The 22,775-nt window shown below is 38.8% G+C and overlaps 2 protein-coding genes across 2 annotated transcripts in view; both read right to left on the reverse strand.

The window, feature by feature from the left end:
- Window positions 1–514: 514 nt before the first annotated feature.
- LOC306817131 (dnaJ homolog subfamily C member 7-like) lies at window positions 515–8,381 on the reverse strand. The gene is made up of 14 exons (XM_079333750.1): window positions 8,274–8,381; window positions 6,086–6,174; window positions 5,261–5,385; window positions 5,028–5,141; window positions 4,798–4,872; window positions 4,380–4,498; window positions 4,079–4,232; window positions 3,527–3,691; window positions 3,287–3,378; window positions 3,133–3,206; window positions 2,885–3,031; window positions 2,639–2,794; window positions 2,020–2,094; window positions 515–1,916 (listed from the first exon to the last, which is right to left on the reverse strand). Exons 1-14 carry the CDS (start codon window positions 8,342–8,344, stop codon window positions 1,879–1,881), a joined length of 1,494 nt encoding a protein of 497 aa, XP_079189876.1. The 5' UTR covers window positions 8,345–8,381; the 3' UTR covers window positions 515–1,878.
- A 2,551-nt stretch (window positions 8,382–10,932) lies between these two features.
- LOC306817219 (zinc finger protein 385D-like) overlaps window positions 10,933–22,775 on the reverse strand; it is a 65,338-nt gene continuing 53,495 nt past the window's right edge. The window contains exons 4-9 of the mRNA XM_079333921.1: window positions 21,175–21,282; window positions 16,789–16,951; window positions 13,632–14,000; window positions 13,294–13,496; window positions 13,033–13,131; window positions 10,933–12,240 (exon numbers count right to left, since the gene is read on the reverse strand). Coding sequence (XP_079190047.1) covers window positions 12,010–12,240; window positions 13,033–13,131; window positions 13,294–13,496; window positions 13,632–14,000; window positions 16,789–16,951; window positions 21,175–21,282 — 1,173 coding nt within the window. The 3' untranslated portion in view covers window positions 10,933–12,009. The remainder of the gene's footprint in view (window positions 12,241–13,032; window positions 13,132–13,293; window positions 13,497–13,631; window positions 14,001–16,788; window positions 16,952–21,174; window positions 21,283–22,775) is intronic.

Genomic DNA, 22,775 nt, shown 5'->3' on the forward strand with positions numbered 1-22,775 from the left:
TTTGGAGTTTACAAATAACCTTTACTTAAATGGGCTTCATGGTTATTAAAGGTGAAACAGATAACATGTACTCCCCAAGGTTAATTTAATACCACAGCCAAAAAGTACTGCCAAGTCAAAGTCCTTTTTAAAGAGCAAATATATTACTACAATAAATATGGATTTTAAGTCCAAGTTTCTATTATAAGGATGCCTTTTAAAGCGCTTCATATTGTTTTATACAGGGTTTTAAAACACGTTATACAAAATTATTTCCATTTTATTTGTTTAAAGCATTGATCTGATCTTTAACAGTGTATTGTATTTTGCAAATGAAACCCTATAATAAATTATTTGACTCTTAACATGTCAAGATAAAGACCATCCATAAATGTTTACAAACTGGATAGATAACTGGATTATCTATTCCTGGATATAAAGATACCTTTACAGTTCTCAAAGAGAAGTACAGCACAAGCATAAAACAAAGGTTATATATCATGGATCCCTGAATAATATAAATGAAGTCCACCACTACAGTAAAAGACGAGCCTTTATTTTTTTCGCATTAAGAAAAGCATGTCTTATCAATACTGTGACACGTTTTAAAAATGATACATAGATTAGTGACAAAACAAGATCAGAGGCTTCCAACCTACTCTCAGTGTCCCTCAAAAACAGGTGGGACAGGTAGGGGAAGGGCTGTACTGGCAGAGCGTGCATGACAAGTAAAGGTTAATGATGACTGGGTGTGATTGATGACATGGAAAAAGATGCAAGTGTTCGATGTTACGGGGATAAAGAATTCACTTTAAAGTGGTCATACTGGCCAGATATGACAAGGTTTTTCCGATAAAGGAGAAGAAAAAAAAACATACCAAACAAGTGTAACTGTTGTCTTTTGTGAACAGGATGTAAGCTTGCTGTGCAGCTTTCAAAGAGGGTTTAGTGATCTGCTCATTCTGGTAAGGCACCACTTGAATTTGAACTTGTAAATAGGGAAGATTTGTGGTCCATGCTTCGAAGAAAAGAAACATCTACAGGTGAAGAAAAGCTAATTTTGTCCTGTTTCAGGGGGGCAAAGTTTCACAATGTGAATGAAGAGGAAGATGTGGAAAACATTTGACAAATTAGTCTCGAACAAAAAAAAGGGGGGGAGATGAACACTGGTATCCTGCTTTTTACTCTTCAGAATATACAGTACAATAAATATAAATAGACGGAGGGAAGACTGAAAAAAAAGTTACGTTTATGGACACAAAACGATTTACATTCGAGTCAAATATACAATGCAGCATGAAGATAAGGTGAAGAAACAAAAAAAACCCTGCAAGTCAATTTTAAATTTGGCAAGTGAGCCAATAAAACCTAGACATACTGTACACACAGGTTGTCCTGAGGTCAGATTTGACACTGAATTCCACAGTACACTGACTTTCTCATGAAGACATGTGGTCCAAGGAGAACCTTCAGAACCACATAAGAATTCTAGAACTAAATCACACCATGATGCTTATGTTTCTTCGTTCTGATCACCTTACTGAAGGTTGAAAACGTTTCAAGATTTTAATTCATGTCAAATATTTTTGATTTTGGCAAGAGGGGGGGCATTGTCCTGATCAGCTAATCCAAAAACGTTTTTATTTACAAGATTAATTTATATCCGACACCATTCAATTACTTCCCCAGTGTTCTGTTAGCATCAAAACGTGGAGTCAATTTGGAAGTGAATGCAAAAATAACAAACCTCTTAGAAGAGGAGAAACAAAAAAAAAAAAAAGAAAAAAAAAAGAAGATTTTTTTGGGAGACACTCAGGAGTTTGAGCATCACGAGGTGACCATGGGTCTGGTTTGAATGTTTCCACTGCAGGGCTGCATTTTCCTGCTTGCTTCTTTGCTTTAGCCAAATTGGAAAAAGAAATTACCAGGTCCGGAGTCTTGAAAAAGAAAAATAGGAGAGTAAATAAGTTGCACTTTCTCTGATTGATTGTTCTTTGCTGTATATATGAAAAAAACAATATATATATTTAAATGACAAACCTGGACTGGAGTCAAAATTATACCCTCCGCCATGGCCACCGAAGAAAGCCCTGAAGATGTTGTTTGCGTCAAAATCTATGGGTGAAAGAAAAAAAAAAAAATTGCAAAATTAGCTGGTGAAGTTTGACTTTACTGGTTAATCAACATCGTCTTTATTTACACATGAACTGCTTGATCAACAGGACAACAATGTCTCATAGCGCAGTAACAGATACAGGCAGGGTTAGAAGGCCTATTTGAGATCAGTGTGGTGCTTTATATTCACATTGCACGTCAGGAAAGCTAAATACAACTTTTGTACTTTTTGTGCCCTCTAGTGGCGGGGTCCATGTCAGGGATATGGACTGTATTGCTTTCTGTCAAAACAGTCTGCTTCCAGAGCTGAAACATTCTTTTCTCAGCAGGAGATGCACAGGTTTAACATCCACTATAAATCTGTTCTGTTTAAATCAAAGCACAAGACTAAGAACCAAATGCTAAATCCACCGCTGGTTTCAGTCATCATAAATGGTCTGAAACTACTGAAGCTGGTGTAAGCTGAGTGTACATCACTTTTAAACACACCTAGAAAAAGATAATATAGACTATATCCATCTACCTATAAACTAAAAACACTCACCTCTGCCATCAAAGCAGCCGTCATCATCCAGGTCGTGGCCGTTGTCATATCTGACCTTCTTCTTTGGGTCAGAGAGCACAGTGAACGCCTCCCCCACTTCCTTAAACTTCTTTTCCTCCTCTTTCTGCACCTCAGGAGTCGCTGCACTGTGGCGATCTGCAGGAGAAAAGATATTAAACACTTGAGGTAAATCAACTGCATTGGATGCCCTGCATATATAAGAGGCGAACCAGAAGCAGTACGTACCTGGGTGGTGCATAAGGGCCCGTTTGCGATAAGCTTTTTTGATCTCATCTTCAGTGGCGTTCTTGCCGACCCCGAGAACCTTGTAGTAATCTTTCCTCTTGCTCTTCTTTAGCTCCAGCTGTGCTGTCTTCAGCAGATGTTTGTGATCTGGAGAGAGACGATTACAAATGAAAACCCTGACTACCAAGTATATGAAGTAAATATAAAAAAACGAAGAAAAAGAAAAAAAAGATTAGAAAGCAGCTTACCTGAAGTTTTTTCCGTCTGGTAAACTTTTTCATAGTCGCGCACCGCCTCTTCATACTGCTCTGTGTTCATGTAACTATGGGCAAATCAAAGTATTAAAAACTGCACAAAGCTTAACAACATGATAACTTTACTCATACTGAATGAACAGCCTACCATTGAGCTCTTCTTAAGTACGCCTTGATGTAAGTGTCATCTAGCTTGATCGCACTGCTGCAGTCTTCTATGGCTTGATTGAGTTTCTTCAGCTGAGGGAAGAATGAATCAGAGTGAGACACTGAGCAGCGTTGCTTTCTTTTTAAGCAAATAATAAGAGTCTCATCCAAGGAGATATTAAAAGGAGCAACATGTATGAGAACAAAGCGTAAGTCCATCAGTTCCTTTTTGATTTCCAACCTTTGCTCCTGCTGTGGCTCTGTTGCAGTAAAGTTTAGCGTTGGTCTTGATGTTGTTGGGGTCGATCATCAGGGCCTCCGTGTACAGCTGGTAGGCAGCTTCATAGTTGTTGTTCTTGAACGCCTGGTTGCCCTCATCTTTCTTGGCCTTCAGGGCTTTGGCATTCTGATTTAAGAAGACAAAAAGTCCTTGTGTTCATTTCCAAACAATTACTGAGCTTGCCCCCTTTTTACAAAAGTCAGACTAGTGTGATTTAACAGGCAGCTTGTGCTTTGTTACAAAAAAAAACAAAAAAAAAACAGATGGGGACCTACCTAAAAAAATATATTTAAAAGACAACAAATAAAATGTTGTTTAAGTGGTGGAAAAAACTTGACTTGACTATCTTTGACTAAACAGTGTGAACAAAAGAGGAAACAGCTGACATCACTAGTAGAATTCATCATACAAACTTGTTTTATTTCTATTTAAAAGAAAAAAAAAGAAAAAATCATGTTACATAAGAGACAATAAAAAACGCATTGTGAAAGAAGTCTTAAAGTATGATGTTACCCTGCAGGCTAGTCGAGCCTTTTCATGGTCCGGGGCCATGCGGAGAGCCTGGACGAAAAACTGCACCGCTTTATCGATGCAGTCCTCGTAATAGAGACACAGACCTCGAACGTAAAGCGCATCGGCATTTGTGGAGTCCATGCGGAGGATATCGCTGTAAAAGAAAGTCCCATAAGAACATCTGTTGGAAAGACTCAAACCAAGACCTGACATTCATATTCAAAAACACTGGATGATAAGACTTTAAGGAAGTAAATCAATATATCAAAACAGTCAGAGAAGTTAATGCGAGCTGTTCTACCTCGCTACGGACTGTGCCTCTGGATATCTTCCCAGCAGAGCCAGACACTCAGCTTTGAGGATTTTGAAGCGATGGCAGGCAGAAGCAACACCTAAGGCCCGATCCATACAGAACACCACCTGGATCAGGTCAAGAGCACATCGAGCATCAGAAAATATACACAAATTAAATCATTAAAAGACTCCTGGAAAAATGTGTCAATATGTTTGTATTTTCCCACGCTTGCTTGTTCGGTGCAAATACAAACAATGCCACAGATGATCCTTGTATTTTCAGTAATGAGGACAAATATAGGTACAGAGAGAACAGATAGAAAATTCTAAATGTTTCTTTGGAAGGTCAACTTACATGTGACTTTGGGTTAAAAAAAAATAAAAAAAAAAGAAGAAGGAAAAAATAGAGAGTGAAGAGTAATTACCTTTCTGAACTCTCGCTTTTCAAAGCCAAACTCTGCCATACGTTCAAACTCCAGGAGAGTCGTCGCATTCTTATTCTGAAATGTAAAAAAACAGCATCAGCAACTTTTGGACATTAAAGTTTGGAGAGAGATCTGAAATGTTTGTTCAAGTCTTCCTGTCCAAGACTGTGCCCAGTGTTGTAATTCAATTTACTGTGATCCAATGCAGGGACAATGCCCCGTGTCCTCACCTCCTGTTGAGCCTCTCTGTTGCTGGGCTCAAGCTCCAAAACCTTCTGAAAGCACCGGCTTGCCGCCATGGCGTTACCCAAAGACAGGTGGCATTTTCCTTCACGCAGATGACCCTGCAGGAAAACAACTCACGTGTCAACATATCGTCCTTTTTGTTCTGAAACAATACACGACGCACATTTCGCACAAGAACGATAACGCCGTCGATGATCTCCGGCTACATCAAACTGACCTTCATGAAGCAGTCGTCCAGCCGCACGGCCTGCTGGGAGTCTTCGAGGGCCTCCCTGAAGCGGCACAGCATCATGAGGGTGGCGGCCCTGTTCCCGTAGTAACTGGCGTTTTTCGGGCACGCATCTAGAGACAGAGAAATAAACGCGTCAGTCAATACAAGACGCGGAAACAAAGGCTGCTGACCAGCATGGGGGGGAGGTGCCAAGCGTTGTGCCTTTCATTCAGAAAAAAAAAAGGCAGTGGGACTAAAAACTTGTTTGGCAGATCTACCGTGAAGAAAGACTTGGTAGACTGCACAGCTATATCACGTCAACACAACAGCTAAAGTACACAGCCCCCCCCCTCCTCTCTGGTCTATTAGCTGGTTTCCTGTTGAGTTTGTGTATGGTCCTTTTGTTTTAATTGCATGTTCTTTTTAACAAATTGCAATGTATTTTAAAAGAAACCGGCTGTAATGATAATTGTGTGATGATTTGAAATCAAGTCATAAAAAAAGAATGAGAACTTAAAATGATTTCATATCTGAATGGCAGTTTATCTTTTTAAAGTAATTAAAGTCTGAGCTGATAATCCAATGATCAACTGTCGCAGCTCTATAGATGCACAGGGACAACATATTCTATACCAATCGTTTCATATGTTCTTGACTGTTGGAAATGTTTTTAGGTCGTTTTGAACATTTTCGGGAGAGTTGTAAGAAAAGGAGGTCGCCAGCCTTCCTCAACAGAGCATGAGCAAAGATCAGTCATCGGCGCTGAGTAGGTCCAGCCGACAAATACTTTGTTTCAGTAATTATTGTAATTAGTGGAAACCAATGACTCACCAATGGCTTTAGTATAGTAGTTGAAAGCCTCAGAGTATTCTTTCTGGCTGTAGAAGGCGTTCCCTTGCTCCTTGAAGTCTTCAGCTTGCCTGACGAAAGGAGACACAGAAAACAACATCAGGGTGGATCAGGCGGTCAACCAACATAAAACATGAAGTCCAAGCTTTAAGAAGCCCACGCTAGCTTTCTTTAAAGTCAACTCAAGCAGATAGTTTTGAGTTACTTTGGAAGAGTAAAAGACTGGTGTAGTGGGGCAGAGTGTGTGAGGACCTGCTGTTGGTTGATTACACCTGGAAGTAGGACAGCAGTGGAGGGTACACTCATGCCAGTACTAAACATAGAAGTGAAATTCACCTGCTGAGGTCCTGTCAAACGCACCAAGTGCTAAAGGCTAAATGAGCACTGATTTATACGGAAGAAGATCTCTGGAAGGTGCTCTCTTTGGGTAGTAGCGTTCAAACATGTTGCAATCTAGCCTACACCACACCCGCATTGCCATCACGGGCAGTCATACTTCAAGGTCGACATTATTCACATTTATCATATCACTGCAGACAATGAGCACAGCCGGCATTCGTTTATTAAAGACATGTAAACACTTAACAGCACTCTGAAAGTCTAGGAGGGACAACAAACATTTTCCTTCAGAAAGATCAGTCAAACCTGATTCAGGACAGGATATTGGCGTGTATGAGTCAGAGATAAGCTGGGTGGCTTACTCACTTCCCCTTAAAATCCTAAAGGAAAATCATGGCTTTAAAATCATAGTTGGGCCTATCTTTGAATAGGAATTGATTGAATTGCACACAAGGAATAGATCATATTCACATTAAGATATACATTTAAATTACAGTTAAAGCTCAGTTTTAACATGTCCTTGCAGTTTCGGGATTCTAAATATAGATTCATGCAAAAGTGTCAACCTAAAAAATAACATATATATATACATACACATATAGATATACTGCTACTTCTTTATTCCTGGCTTCAGGAGCTTATTTACTACTCACTCTCCTGCTCAACTCCCATCTCAGCACAGGTTGTCTGAATACATACCTTTAAAAATATAGTTTGTAGATTTCTATTAAAACTTACCGGTAATTAGATTCTAAACATTTTATTTAACAGCAGAATTTTTTTTAACCCAACATATCATATCAGATTTATTAGTGTTGTTGTTAGATGTTTTATTCTATTCAAAATGTATGCAAGTTTAACTTTCTTATAATTGACCTTAATATTGTCCTTAAAAGTTTTGTCATAAATTCAACAATCTGATTTAATCTGATTCATGTTTTTCATCTCTCACAAATTCCATGATGTGGTAAGGTGGGTATTACTCAAAGCCCTTAACATGTCTTTAATAGGGATATTTTAAAATGAGAGTAAATAACACACGCAAGAAAAGGCTGCCCACTGAGGTAACACGGGTCACGTGTATATAAGGACACTAACAACATGTCATGCCCATGAGGATGATTCATCCGGGGAGTTGAATTAATGTGTATCCACATTATGTCACTGAATACAACGTTTTAATATCAGAAGCTTCGCCCATGTAAAACATATTTAGATGATGTACCGGTAAGTGTAAAGTGCAGATGTCTTAGGAAGTTTGTAAAGTTATATAATCACTGTAACTTTATCTCGTGGTGTGAGTAGCGTGTTTAGCTATCAGGCTGCCTAACATGGAAGCTTCTCGATGGTTGAAAACAACAACTGAGAAGTAATAACTGACATATAAAGAGCGGTTTAATTTAGATGTTTCATTATCGCTGAGTTATTGTTCAGCCAGTCTAAAAGTCATGATTTTTATATTTTATATCTTGAGCTAAGTTTATCTTAATATGAAGAGCCGCTTATACACCTGGTTTCTTTTCTCGAGAAACAAGCTATGCTACGATAGGAAACAAGCTAGACACACGTTTACTGTCTGTTTTACGCTAATGGTTACAAAGGCGCCGTACATTTATTAAAAACAACAAATATTAAATTGAGTAAAAGTGTTTCAGGGTTCTGCCGTTTCCCCCCATAACATGCTAGCCTTGTTAGCTTATCCCCGTGCTAACAGCCTTGTCGTTTCCGAACCTTGTCAGCTAACTGAGGAAAGAGATCTGTCGCGAAACTTCGACTCACTACAGATAAAACACACAGCACGATAAGACACGGTAAACTAATGTGTGTTTACCGTTCAAGGTCCTCCGGATTGGGGATTTGGGGTTCCATGTCCACCGGCACGTCGATGTCAACAGCTGCCATTTTTTCTGGAAAGGACGAACACGAAGTGACGTCACATCCGGCATCTAAAGCCTTTTTTTTAGGTCATGATAAACTGGGCCAACACGGGAGTTATAACATAATATCTAACCATTGTTTATTTATTCTAACTTTACGGGACGATACATTATTAAAATGTAATGCACATCGTAGATTTAAAGCACACATACATGTGTAGCTCGCATAAAAAAGTGCTAATGCTCATTATCGTACGAACACGCACTGTTTTGCATCCTAGAATTATTAAAATAACTTGAACGCTCACCTGACAGCGTGCAACTCCACGGCTTCGTGTGTCTCTTAGATGGTCGGATCACCGCTGCTACCAGACTTTTACACATAGAAGTATTAAAAAATAAACAGTTGGACATGCTGTGGCCGACTTTTCATTCAAATAACCAGTGATAAAAAAAAAAATCTGACCCTCTTTTCGGTAAAACAAAAAAAAGAAGAAAAAACAAGCTCTGTCTTATTTACAATTAATCTCATCCTATAATCCACCAGTAAAAAAAGAGATTTAGATGGCCCTTTTTTATTTTTTTCCTAATACAACTTTAATAAAAAAAAATCATGACGATAACAGCGTCTGTTATATTTAAGAAACAGTACTGCCATCTACTACTCTGCCTTACAAAATAGCCTTCCCTTGTTTGAAAAATTCCGCTAGAGGGCACTAAAGCATTATAGAAAAGCATGCCTGCCAGATCTAGTGAGAGAAACAAGCAACCAATTCTATGGAAATAAAACCCATAACAAGCGACTTGGCTTAATATCTACCCAGCCAGCTACACATGCTCGTGAAACCTGGATTTTGATTTGGGGACACTGGCATGGTTGGATATATTATTGATAATCCCACCATCGAATACTATTTACTGTTTAATAGTACACAAAGTTATTGACTTTAAATCTTGAGAGCAAATGAGCTTTCTCTTTCAAAACTAAGCCAGTCTAGTTCTCCTCTTTCTCCCACTATTTATTATATTTTCTTCTATATTTTCCCCACTTATTCCTGGATGCTTTAAAGTAAGTTTTCCGATGTGTATACATACAGTGAAATGTATAATATATAAACACATTTGCTGCCCTAATTCTGCACACAAACCTTTACAGTTTGTGTAAACAGCTTATCTTATATTTAAAGTTAAGAAGACCTTCATACAGAACAATGACTTAACTAAATGACAAGCTTGCACATCTTATTATAATAATGTAATGATCATGTGACTCTAGGATTTAACAATATCATATCCTTAAATAGGTACATTATAAACATTAAGACTCAAAGAGTTACCTTTGACTTTAGACAGCCTGACCTTGGAGCAATTAATCATTATAAATAAATATAATTGATGTGCTTAAGTGGAGAAGTGAAGCCTACATTAGTTCAGACACTCAGCTTTTGGGGACCCAGATTCTACTTTGAATCGGACTTGAGTTTTTGAAAATTTCAGAGGCATGTGTTAATGTTAACTTAGCGTGACAATCAATGAGTATTTTGTGTGAATAACTTCTGATAAATCTTAAGAAGGAAGAATACTTTATTGATCCTTGAGGGAGAAATTGTGTTTTTACGTTCTGATAAATCATGCAACACACACACAGGCTGATACAAACCCAAACTTGAGTTTATTTCAGGGTGTGTCAAGTGGAAGGGGCCATGTTTGGTAGAATTGCATCGGGGTTGTTGATCTTTTGGTGCTTTTCTAGGAAGAGACCTACAAGTTCCTTTTTGATTTGTTGGAGCAGGAACAAAGCAGTAAATGTAAAGCTGTGGTAACCAGAATGCAAGCCAAGCAATCCAGTGCCCTGCCCTTTTCAATGAAGAGTTGGAGACCACACCCGGGAAGTCTCGGAATACCTGCAGACGGAGAAGGCAGAAAAAAATTCAAAGACAGTGGTGACACTATCAACAAGCACTGAGCCAGAGTTACCACTAGGTTTTCAAGTTCCAGGTAATATACAGTACGTGATGTGCAGAAAATGGATCCGTCTTTGTCTCTCTTTTCCAGATAGCAAAGGAGAAGGAGCCGGAAGCTGAGTTGCACATCATGAGTGGTGAATATATAGTAGAGAGACGCAAAGCAGGAAATCATTATGTGCTAGTTATAACAGACTATTCTAGTATCCAGAAATCTTTCCATTAAAATGCATAAAGGCAAAAGCAGTTTGGTGCAGTTCTTCTCAATAGTGTCTGCTTCTGATTGCTGACCCCTCTCCCTCACAGGCTAGTTTAGTGAGCTAACGCTAGCTAGCTAACTCATAATATTACAGTTACCGTTGAACATCTTAGTGTGTCATCATGTCAGAAACATAGACTGTGTTTAGTGTTCAATATTTACTTACTTTTAAAGTATCATTCAGAGTTGTGTACAGTAGGTAAGATGAGTGTGCCTTAATCAATCACAGTATTTAAGTATGCCTATATGAACTATAATTATGCAAAATAAATACTTAATTTGTGTAAAGACGCAACACCACTGTGAAAAAACAGTACTTTTTATAAGTTCATATAGAATACAGCGTTTACATTTTTAGCACATACATTTTTTACATTATTGCAGTCGATGCACAGTTAGAATAGTTCTTTATTTCACCAGTTCATATTTATAAAAATGCATATTGCTTGAGATGATTTTGACCAATGAGGTGATAGGGGAGGTGATATAATAGTTTTTCTTACAACTCTATAAAAAACACTTTGTTAAATAAACAAACATTTTTTGTAATATGTTTTGGAACATCACACAATAGCCTCTCTCTCTCGTCATATTGAACAACATTTCAAAATTATAACTTGTTTTTTTAACCATCACCTGGCAACCTTTATATCATTTATCATGTCAATGATACAGCAGTTTCAGGCCTTATGATTTAAATAAGATTCTCTATTAATATACATGCATATGCATGACGTTGTTTCTTCACATGTAGAAAGTATTCTCAGCGGTTGTAGTTTGATTGTCACCTTTTAACAAGGAGATAAAGTCAGAAATGTAATGATTCAATGAGTTTATCATAATTAAATAATGGATAAAAGGCTTCAAAACTAAACAATGAATCAAAATGTTAATTTTAAATACCATCAATAATCTAGAACTAAAGATCCCTTTGTCTTTTAAAAAAATGATTTAATGAAAGATTCGATAAATCTTTGTTTTCTTGATTTAGATTTGGTTGTGACACACTTAAGCAGACAAGAAGATTTGTAGTTGATTTCTCAGAAAACAACTGAAAAAGCTCTCAAAGTGAAAGACTGTATGGAACAAATACTTACTACCATTTATATACCTTAGTGTATAGGTCTATTAGTGTGTGATAAATAAATCTTAAAGAGGCCTGTCATTATGGCTTCTGGAGGAGTCCAGACCCCAGGAACATGCACTCAACAGTTTGTTGTTGAGAGGAACCAGCTGAGATATGGTCCTTCCATTTTTAAGGGTGAGTGCACTGCTCAGTTGGTGCTGAAATCTCCAAACAATCCCAGGTTTTTATGCATACTGTTCTTATGACTTGAACCTGCCAAAGTTGACATGCCAACGCAATCGCAATAGCTGCATGGGTCCTGGCGTCCCCCATGGTTCTTGTTGTTCCTCATTGGCCAAGATACAGTCTGCTGTAAGTCCTAGTCCTAGTTTTACTGATCGCTAGTAAGGGGAGAAGATAATAGGTGCATGTGTTGCCCTTAGAGGTCCCGGGGCAGGCCTAAAGAGAGTGGGACTGATCAGGGGACCCTGGATGAAGGCTGTTGGACCAGGCGGAAGTCGTAGTGCAAATGGTCCCGATGCCATGGTGCACAAGGCAGCTGGATTGAAAGGGTTGGTCAGGAACCCTGCCGGCAGGGCCTTGGATAGCTGCTTCTGCAGGGCCAATTTAGTCTGAAACCAAAGACACAGATCCAGTAAAGGAGACATCTAATTGTCACTGTCAACAGCAAGACCAGTAGAACGTATAAGCTGAACTTAATGACTGTTGCGATTGATCGATTGATGAGCTTTACTTTAACATGACTGATTCAATGATGATTTATCATAACCTTTATTTAACCAGGAAGGAAAAACTCATTGAGAGTAAAAATCTCTTTTTCAAGAGTGTCTGTTTGAATAATTACTTCTCACAAAAACCCCTGGTGAAACTTAGACACATCATTAGTGTTGTATCCTGGGGTCATTGGGTGTTTTGGGTCTCACAACAGACACCCTCGCCCAGGTGACCCAGCCGGGGTTGATCAGGCCCTGGCTTGTGTCTAAGTCCCTGTCAACACACCCATGCGGGGCCCATGTGGGTCAGATAATTTTGTGCAATTCAGTTATTGTGTTAAATGCTATAATAATAATAATAATAATTATGATAATAATAATAATAATAACAACAACAACAAAGAGACCAGTATTACAAATAATTACTTTTTTATTTTTATTTAACAACAAACAAAGATGAGACCTTGAATTAGTCATTTTCCACCTCAAAGTCCTTGTTGAGGTGTTGCCTGTGTTACGATTCACTGAATGTTTGGACCAAGACGCATGACTATCAACAACTTGGAAGCCCCCAGACATGCAAATTTTTTTTTTTGCATTGTGTATGTTGTTTGATGACCACATGGACTATGGAAAGAACTAAAAGCAGACAAAGGTGAGCGTTGGTGTTTGTGTTAGAGAAAATCTTACCGCTAAGATAGCACTTGGCTGTAGTTTGTTATAGGGGGTGAACTTCCCCTTGACGGGCTTTCCAGCCAAACGCTCTTTGTGTCTCCTGCTGCTCATATGCTGAAAAAGATTTATTAAACTGTAATTCAGTAAGACAAACAACAAGAGTGCTTACACATTTAGGTAGTTTTACTTTTAGAATAGAAAAGCTAAGTACAGTTGTCGGCGCATTATACAGTTGAAAATGAGTAATATTTATGACATCTGGATACTTTCATATACCTGCTTCAGCTGGGTCTCTGAGTTGACAGACACCTGGCACATTTCACAGTGAAAAGACTGGCTGGATACACTCATGACCGCTCTGGTCTTTGTGCCCGTTCGCTGCTTTATTCGGCAGTTGGGCCTAGGCAATGACGCCATCCTTATCCTGCGATGTGACTGGCTGCTGTTATGACCATCAAGCATCTGTTTGTGTTTAGAGCCTAATTCAGAGAAGGCCAAATGTCAAGAAAGCTGTTACAAATCAAAATCTTTCTTATAATTTCATGGCAAATTCATCCAAGAAACATCAAATTGCAATATGCTAATCACTCTCAAATAGTATTTGTAGTATTTACCACTACAGTGAGCCTCCAACTGGGAGCTGGAATTGACCGTCACTTTGCATGTAGGACAATGGAGATGTTGTCTTTTGTTGCTCTTGGCCTCCTTTGCATCTTCCACCTTAACCTCGACCTCCTCAGCTCCTGTGGAGCCGCCCAGAAGGTCTGCGGGGGTTGCTGAAATGGTGGCTGGGCTGCAGCCCTCCATTGGGGGAGTGTCTGAAGGTGTATCCGGAGGTCGAGGACTAGAGGAGACTTCTGGGGATGGTGGAGGAGAGTGAGGCAAGGAGGGGTCTGCAGATGATGGCTGTGAGGAAGGAATAGACGCTGTTGTGCTCTCCTCTTTGTCTGGTTGCTGCTGTACAGGTTGGGTATTAACTGGGCCTGCGGACATGTGAACGAATAATGAGGTTGTGCAATGAGTCAATAAACATTTTTTTACACTTTTTTATTACGTTATTATATTTGTATTCACATTTTTAGTAAGTGTCTGGCATAAAAGATACAAATACAAATGAGTTGACTGTAAGTTGGAAAAGTTGAAGGTTAAGTTTTTTTTGAAACATTGGGGGAAATCTTTTTTTTTTTGTCTTCTTAAAATGGTTTAATTGGCTTTTATTGATAGGACAACTGAAGAGATACAAACGATGTGTGGAGGAGAAAGTAAAGGGGCATGCTTTAAAGGGCTGATGCTGGGAGTCAAACCTGCAGCAAATGCATTGAGAACTGCAGCCTCTCCTGGCTGAGCTTAACCACCACCCCCATATTGTCACTTTTTAAATCGACTTTCTGTTTGGCTTTCTGTTTTCACCACTGACTGCATCACAGAAATAAATCCTGGCTCCAAACCAACTTTCTCAAACTCAGCTCATAATCGGCCCCAAATCCACCATCAAATCAAACCAACAACTTCTCCCTCATCGTCGATGACTCTAAAGTGCTTATTTCCCCCAAACATCAGTAACCTCGGCGTCAACAGCCTTCTTCCCTCTCCGAAACATCGCCCGCCTCCACCCACCCCTCTTATTTACAGCTGCCGAGATCCCACGCATTCATCACCTCCAGACTGCAACAGTCTCCTCTACAGACCATCATCAAAATCACTCATGAAACTTCAACACATTCAGAACTCTGTCCCCATCTCCTCAGACACACCTGAACCGGAGATCACATCACCCCCATCCCTCACAACTTCCACTGGCTCAGTGTATCCACTTCAAACTCTTCATCCTCACCTACATACAGTAAGCCTTCCTAAACCTGGCCAAACCTTCTGTCCCAACCCTGCAGGACAAAATATCGGTCGAGGGAGGGCAGGGTCTTCTCCGTTGCTGCTCCCACCCTCTGAAACTCCCTCCCAAAAAACATTAGAGATCCCCCCACACTCTCCCCCTCCTTCAAGAAATCTCTAAAAACTCACCTCTTTACCACTGCCTACAATAACTAACTCTCATCCTCCCCCTTATATTGATTGTTTTTTGTTTTGTTTCTTGTTTTATTTTTTTTAAATTGTCAAAGCGCTAAAACAAATGTATTATTGTTATTATTGTTGGCTGACTGGAGCTAAAAAAAAAGGGCGATAGGGCTGAGGGGTGCTGCTAAGGAAGTCCGTCTCTATAAACAACACTGTTGATAAAAGTGAAACCATATTATAGCTGGACTTCGTGAAAATATATACATCATAGCTGCTTTAATTTTTTGTTATCTGTTGTTTTGTATTTCTCCATTGTAATAGTTTGTGTGTTTATGTGCAGTTCTAGATGCCAACATAATCTGGAAGAATTAAAGTAAAAATATAAAAAAATGGTGCTAAAAGTTAGGCTGAAACAACACAAGAGCAAGACGCAGCTTTAGTAATCGACAGTAGATGTATACGTTATACTTACAGTACAATCATTTTTTTCTCGTCTCGTGCCTTTCTTCTTCGCTAAATTATACTAAAAAACATGTTATTATACTCTCTGATCCTTACCCACGTTTCTTTTGTTCTCTCTCATCCATCTTTAATTTTGAGCATTTTTAGCTCGTTTTGTCTGCCATCTCAATCCTTTCTCTGTGTCCTTTGTACTCTTTTTATGCTCAAGCTGCCTCTGTCACCATCAATCAACAACCATGGTAACCGCTGAATGTACAAGGCTTATCATTGTGTGGTTAGAGGGATATTGATAGCTGGAAGAAGATTGTAGGGGAGGATCAATTGAAAAAGAGAAAGCTAGTCAGAGTACAGAAAGGAAGATTTTAAGTCAGACACAAAGAAAAGCTGACAAATAACCGGAAGGGTAAATACAGCACAATTGTTCCTCTTGTGCTGAACAACCATTAGCGATAACAATAAGAAAATACAAAAAGCATCTAGGGCTGTAGCTACAAGTAAGCATTCTAACCGTGTCAGTATTTTGAGCGGTAATTTACAAACTCAACCGCAGACTCATTAAAGGAAGTTTTACACTGTGAGCTTTCCAAGCTGATACTAAAACGCTTTAAGATATTATTATTGAGAAGTGAAAGCGTCTATCTGCTGAATGACAATGATGACATACAGCACATCTCTATTCTTCTGCTAAAAAGTGCATAATTACATTGCGAATGAAAGGGAGAGATGAGGTGCTGCTTCCAGTTTATTTTAAATTCTGGTCCACACGTTTACATGAAACACGCACACCTAGTTCTTAGCTGTATCATCATGAACATGAACATTGTTGCACCTGTTTTCTTTCAAAACTACCAAACAAACTCTTGAACTTCTTTTTTTTTTTAACACATAGTTTAACTTAAAAGGTGATTCTATTTGGAAAATAATTGAAAAAAGAAAGCTAATTGGAAATGGAAAAGATTCTGATAAGCTAAAGCAAACAATGTTTTTTAAACAAAGACATTTTCTGGTTCCAACTTTTCATATTGCATCCGTGAGGCAATGACTGAATTTCGAACTGTTGGTCTGACCTAAGAAGACATTTCATGTCAACTTGAAATGGTCATTTTCCAAAACGTCTTAGCGTGATTGGGATAATTATCTATCTGACAGAGCCAATGATAGCAGGACAGGTAATAGCAGATAATTAACCAGCTGAGTGACAGCTGGCAAGCCTTAGTATTTACGTCACTGCAATTAACACTAATTACATAGGACATGAAAAGGGTTGTGTGCCTTTAAAAAAAGAACGTTTTGTACCTTTTTTGTCTATAAAATTCGATTCTGTGGGGATTGCCCCCCTCTCTCTGTCTTTTCCCGTTGCAGTTGAACTGTATCCGTTCTTCTGTCTGTTCCTTTGCATCTCCAGGGCCTTCATCTTGCGAGTGTGTTTGTGACCTTTGTAGTGGGCCTCTGCTTGGTTCTGTTCACGATACATACAAACACACACCCACAAACACAGAAACATGCACACATGAGTATAGTCAGGATACAGTACAGAACCATTGACATGATTACACTGAGCAGTAGGAAATCAGTAAACCATAATGTTTCCATCTGTTCCATCTCTCTGGCTTCACATGCTCCAAGGAGTCATCATGCTATTGAACATTTGACTCAGAGGAAGAATCCCATCTCCGTTTTGATTATCATCTTTGTCACGATTATGTACAAATGGGCATCACAATGACTCATGGTATTGCATGACTTACCTTTGAGCTCGTTGGCTCATCTTTGCCCTGATGTGTCGAGATGCTAAACAACCCACGTCTGTTTTTCTACAGCAGAAAGAAATTACCACTGTGTCCAGTGGCCCTGCTAGCTGTAAGCTAGTACGCACTGTGCGTATATTTGTAAACCCAAACAAATGAAGATTTTTTAGGCTTTTTCAAATAACAAAAAATTTAGCAGAGATTCTGCTTACGTTAGCACCGCTAGTATTCGGGGTACAATAGAAAGCTGCCGCCAATTAGTCCATGGTTAAGTCCAGGAGCAATTTAAAGATTACAGATTTCCCCATCATTGAATGTTTTCCAAGCCTGGAAGACTCGGCTACACACACACAATTCGATTTTAGCTGAACAGAAGAAGATCCGTTTTCAGCAAGAAAAGGTGATCGTGAACCAACAGTGAAACAGCTGAAATCATCTGAAAATCTGCACATTTATATCATCATACAACACATCACGTCCAGATATTTCACATGTACAAACCAGCTTAAAAGGCAGGGTTGGTAATTTAAAAAAAACTGGAACGATTTTGAAAGGAGCACTCCCTCCGTTCTCCGTCTTCACCCACCCCCTACCCTCTGTGCTCTTTTAAAAAGCCCCGCCCCTCACTTAAATGCACTGGCGCCATTGGTCCAGAAGCGGATTTCAGCTCATGCTTTGAGTGTGGGCTCGTGCATGCAAAGAAAAAAATGAACCATCATTTTTACAGTCTTACAGCTGCTACAGATGTAACCCCTTCCTTCCTTTTTCAGAGCACATGAATTAATTACTGTCAGGACGTAATGACAATTTCAACCAAAATCTTCAAAAGTGTATCTGGAGAACATTACTAAACCTGCCTTTCAGGAAACAATTCTTAAAGAGTTGAGTGATATATTTTCTTCAAACAACCACTACCTGTCTATACAATATGCTAAAAAGCTATAGTGTTTGGAATATGATTGATTTTTGATGATATTTGAAGCATCTTGGTGACAAATTTACATACCTCCTCTGCTCATTCAGATCTTAGAAGGGCAGTTGAAGAACCATGAATATTGATGGTGACTGAACCTAGAGTAAGGATCGAATCATGTGTGCTTGGTTTAACAGCGCTGTTAGCAATTAAAAAAGAAATCAGCCTCTTACATATGAAGAAAAAGTATTATTCACAAGTAATATTTTATATTTTCATCAGGTAGAGCTATGGTGTTACGTGTGACATTATCAATATTTCAGTTTCATTAGGTGATAGTGTTTCAGTAATCAAAAACATCAGGACCTCAAAGCTAAAGTGACTCAATTGAAATTAGCCATTAATTCTAATATTAACACTTACAATATCAAGCCTCTTGCTTTCTGAGCAGACCATTGTTCAAAGTAGTGTCTTTCTGTTGAACGGCACTACTTATGTCCATAAATGTATATGGTGTCCGAGTTTGAAATAGTGGAACAAGACATCAAGTTTCGGTCTCCACGTGAGGCTGCTAGATCATTTTTCTCTGCTCAAATTATCCGTACAAATTCCAAACACACGTTGTACAAATGCAGAGCCTCTGATGATCTTTTTACAGGATGCAGTGAGTGCAAGGCGACAAGTCCCGCCTCGACACTTTGCATGAAGCTAAGGCTGCTACGCAAACAGAAAGGGTACCAACGTGGGTCAAAGTGTGTGTGTGTGTCATTCAGAGCTGAGCAAAGGGTGAACTTGGCCTTTGGCTACGTTGAATGTCAGTGCACACAGACCATTCAGCGTGACTTTTCAACTGAGTCAGAGGGATGAATCTGCTCCCATCTGCATACTACCAGCGTAGTATGAGTTCACTATGCTCCACCATAGTGACTTGACGAGAGAATAACACTTAGAAAAGGTGTCCCAAGGCGGCAAAACAAGAATCCTCAGTTAAAGACATATGAAGGAGGCCGTCAGGACCGACAGCTTTGTGCATTCTCATATCACTGATGTCGAACTCTTCATCCACCACAAAAAGGCAGCAAATTAGTGTAGATGTGTGATACTTCAGGCTTTAATCGTTCATGCTGTTTCAGTGCGTTTAGAAGCCTTAAAGGAATAATTTTCAAGTCTTTTCCTTTTGTATGTACACATGTCGTGTAATGTATGGATTTCATTCTCACAGCCATCCATCTTTGTTTTCATAAAACTTTTCCGCTTGTTTGAAAAGTCCACTTTCAGAGCACTAAAGCCTTCTACTGTTGAAGAAAAAAAATAGCTGTAATAAATTAAGAATTACGAAGATTAAATCCGATTATTAGTTTCAAAATGATTAACTACTGACTGTCTCTGTATTGGAAGAAACAAAACATTGGACAGTGGACTTTTTTTGAGGCAGTAAGTTGTCATTTTGGCTGTCACCATCTTGTTTTTTGATGATGATTAGACACGGACATATTGTCACAGTAAAATGGAAATTAATCCTCTGTAAAGATTGGCACTTAAATACAAGGGTTAATGTGGATGAATTGTTTTGAACTCAGCCTCTAGTGGCGAGTCTAAGAAGTGCAGTTTTTGGCACTTCTAGATTGGCTCCTTAATAGATACCAATTGCATTGTAATTTTGGACAGACATGCTTGGTTCCCATTAAAGGAATTACATTGGTGTCCACAAGATAGAATCAGATACCTTGATCATAGCAAAGGAAACAGCACTACATAGTTGATGTTTTGCTATAAATTATCATACTGAGGAAACTCTGTGATACAGGGATGTATACCAACAATGAACTTGATGAAAAAAATGAATAAAAACTATCTTAAGTGTATTCATTAACACTCATATTCACAATGAAGGCCTAAAATTTAGTCAAATAAACAAGTGTAATAATTGGTGTAATAATCAATTGATGACAATCGAGTTCTTATGAACGGAAAGCTAAAACTGCAAGTCCAAAAGGAATAAAAAGAGTGACTGCAAAAACGAAACCTGCCGCATACAAACCCAGTGTACATAAAAGATGAAAAAACTTGGAAGAATCTGAACTATTCCTTTAGCCAATCTTCTTTATCAAATGCAAATTCCAGCTGCTCAGTGCAGCACCCCTGATGGGACATGGTACCTGCCTGAAACCTGGGATCCAACTCCCATGCGTCAACCTGCACTCTCAGCTTGGCTGCGGTAACACAGAGAGGAGGAGGAGGAGGAGGAGGAGGTGGAGGAGAAAGCCTGTTAGCTAGAAGACAAACTCTTGACAACATACATCACTCTATGTCCAAAAGTGCAGAAGAAAAAAAACGAAAAAAAAAAAAACAGGGACAGGTGAGGAAGTCAGGAAAAATAAACTGGCCTTCACCAGCCTCCTGCTCCCTTCAACTTTCACAATCCACACAAAGAAGAGTCATTGTCATTCAGCCAGGTTCCTCCAAACAATTTAAATGCAAATATGTATAAACTAACTCTATAGTGGGAGCGTATTGCATATGAAGAGGGAGGTGTGATAAGGAGGTTAAGCAATAGAACCAGCTGACTGGTCTCCTTTTGAAAACATATTAGTTAGTATAAAAAGGAAGCTGAAGACAAATACAGTGTGGACTGAAAAAAGGCCTGCTCCAGGATGCATAACCTATCAGATGTGGATATTTTGCATTGCATGCCATGGTTAATTTTTAAGTTTAACATTGTTAGAAAAAGCTTCGTTCAGCAAACTTGAAGTGTGTTTCAGAGTGAATCATATTTATTTTTCACCTCCTTTAATTTATATAAAGTGTTTCCTTAGAGGAGGGGATTTAACTAATGACCACACTCGGCAGAAAACAGAACAGGGTGTTTTTCCCCACTTTCCTGAAGCCTTCTGAAGGGCTCTATCAAGTTTACCACTAAGCAAAAAAAGAGCTCAAAGTAAGAGGAAAGTTAGAAACCTAAACCTATTTTTTCCCATCGATAGCAAAGACTAGAATATGATGAATAAGTTTGTGACTTACAGTGGAGTTGAAGCGCAGGTGGCAGATGTTACAGGAGATGATGGGTTTCTTCTTGGGTGGAGCCACGCCAAAGGTGTGGTTGATCACCGCCTTCTGAACTGGGTCCATCTAAAGCGTGGAGAAGAATATGATCAGGGTGATGTGGACAAAGAATTGTGTTTCAGAGCGGAGTGCCAAATAAAAAATTATAGAAAGTATATCCTGCGCTGACACAAATGCCATAAAAAAAAGCCAAAAATTGCTGTAAACAGATTTTCATGTTTTTTGCGTTATCTATATAATCCATTTATATCTGCACCTTACTTTGTAAATACTACATTCCTTATTTAAATACTTGATGCTGCTTTCTTTATCCCGCACTACAACGAGCCTGTCAAACAACATTTCGTTCTTATCTGCACTGTAAAGTTCAAATTTGAATGCCAATAAAGAAAGTCTAAGTCTATAAAAATGTAAGAAATTATTTTCAGATTTATCCTATGTTCAAAAAATAGGACCATGACGATAGTGAGGAGATTATTAAGGGAGGTTTGTGGTTGAAATTTAGTCAGAAATCTGGTATTTCACACACCATGTAATTACAAATATATATTTTTTTGGAATTAGATTTGTATTCTTTAACATTTTGAAGAAAGCATTCAAGCTTTCTAAGTTCCCAGAAAATAAAATACCTCAAATGTCACTTAATTCCTCCATCCACCTCACTGTGCCCTTGGCCCGCCTCAACACCATGGGGAGCAGGGCCTTCAGTCACTCTGCTCCAAAGCTCTGGAACTCTCTCCCACCTGACCTCTGTAATCTGGACTCCCTCTCTTCAAATCCAGACTCAAAACCCACCTGTTCAGAACTGCACACTCCATCTAACTATAATCTGCCCTCAACTTCGCCACTTCTGTTTTGTTTCCTGTTTGATTGGTTGATTGATTGATTGATTTCTTTTTTTTTTTTAAGTTCACTTTATTAATGTGTATTTCTATGTAGTGTACAGTGTCCTTGAGTGACCTGAAAGGCGCTTCAAATTAAATCTATTATTATTAATAACTCCTCTGTTTTCATCACTTCTTCTGTTTAGACTTTACAGGGCAGCTGTGTGAGTGGACACTTATTTTTAGCTCCAAGTGTCAGACAGGAATCTCTTCCAGCCTCCCACATGCCTGACACATTTAACACGTTCCTCTGACTTGTCTCATTAAGGGTTAAAGCTAAATGTAGACAATGACAGTCTGGTGCTTCTTTGTTCAGAGCCAGACCAAAATGATGGTCTTAGTATTAGAGGGAGATATGTTGCATCAGGGATCTCTCAAATATTTGTAATTACTAAAGCAACCCTGATATAGAGCCTGCTGATTGTTCTGCTAAACAAGGATACAATTAGCATATTTTAGGTAAAATAAGGATGTTGGTGTTGCTTCATAGTATACTAGTCCTTTTGAGAGATCTATATTTGAAGAAAAAAATAACATTGTTTTTAGTCAAAAAAGGGAAAACTTACCGTATGAATAACATCTGATCAATTCTTGATATTTGCAATCAAACAATGGGCTTCTTCAGTAGTTCAATTAAAACTACATGTCATTTTCATTCAGTCTTTGTCGATAAAG

The sequence above is a fragment of the Symphodus melops genome (assembly GCF_947650265.1).
Source record: "Symphodus melops genome assembly, chromosome: 21".
Lineage (NCBI taxonomy): Eukaryota > Metazoa > Chordata > Actinopteri > Labriformes > Labridae > Symphodus > Symphodus melops.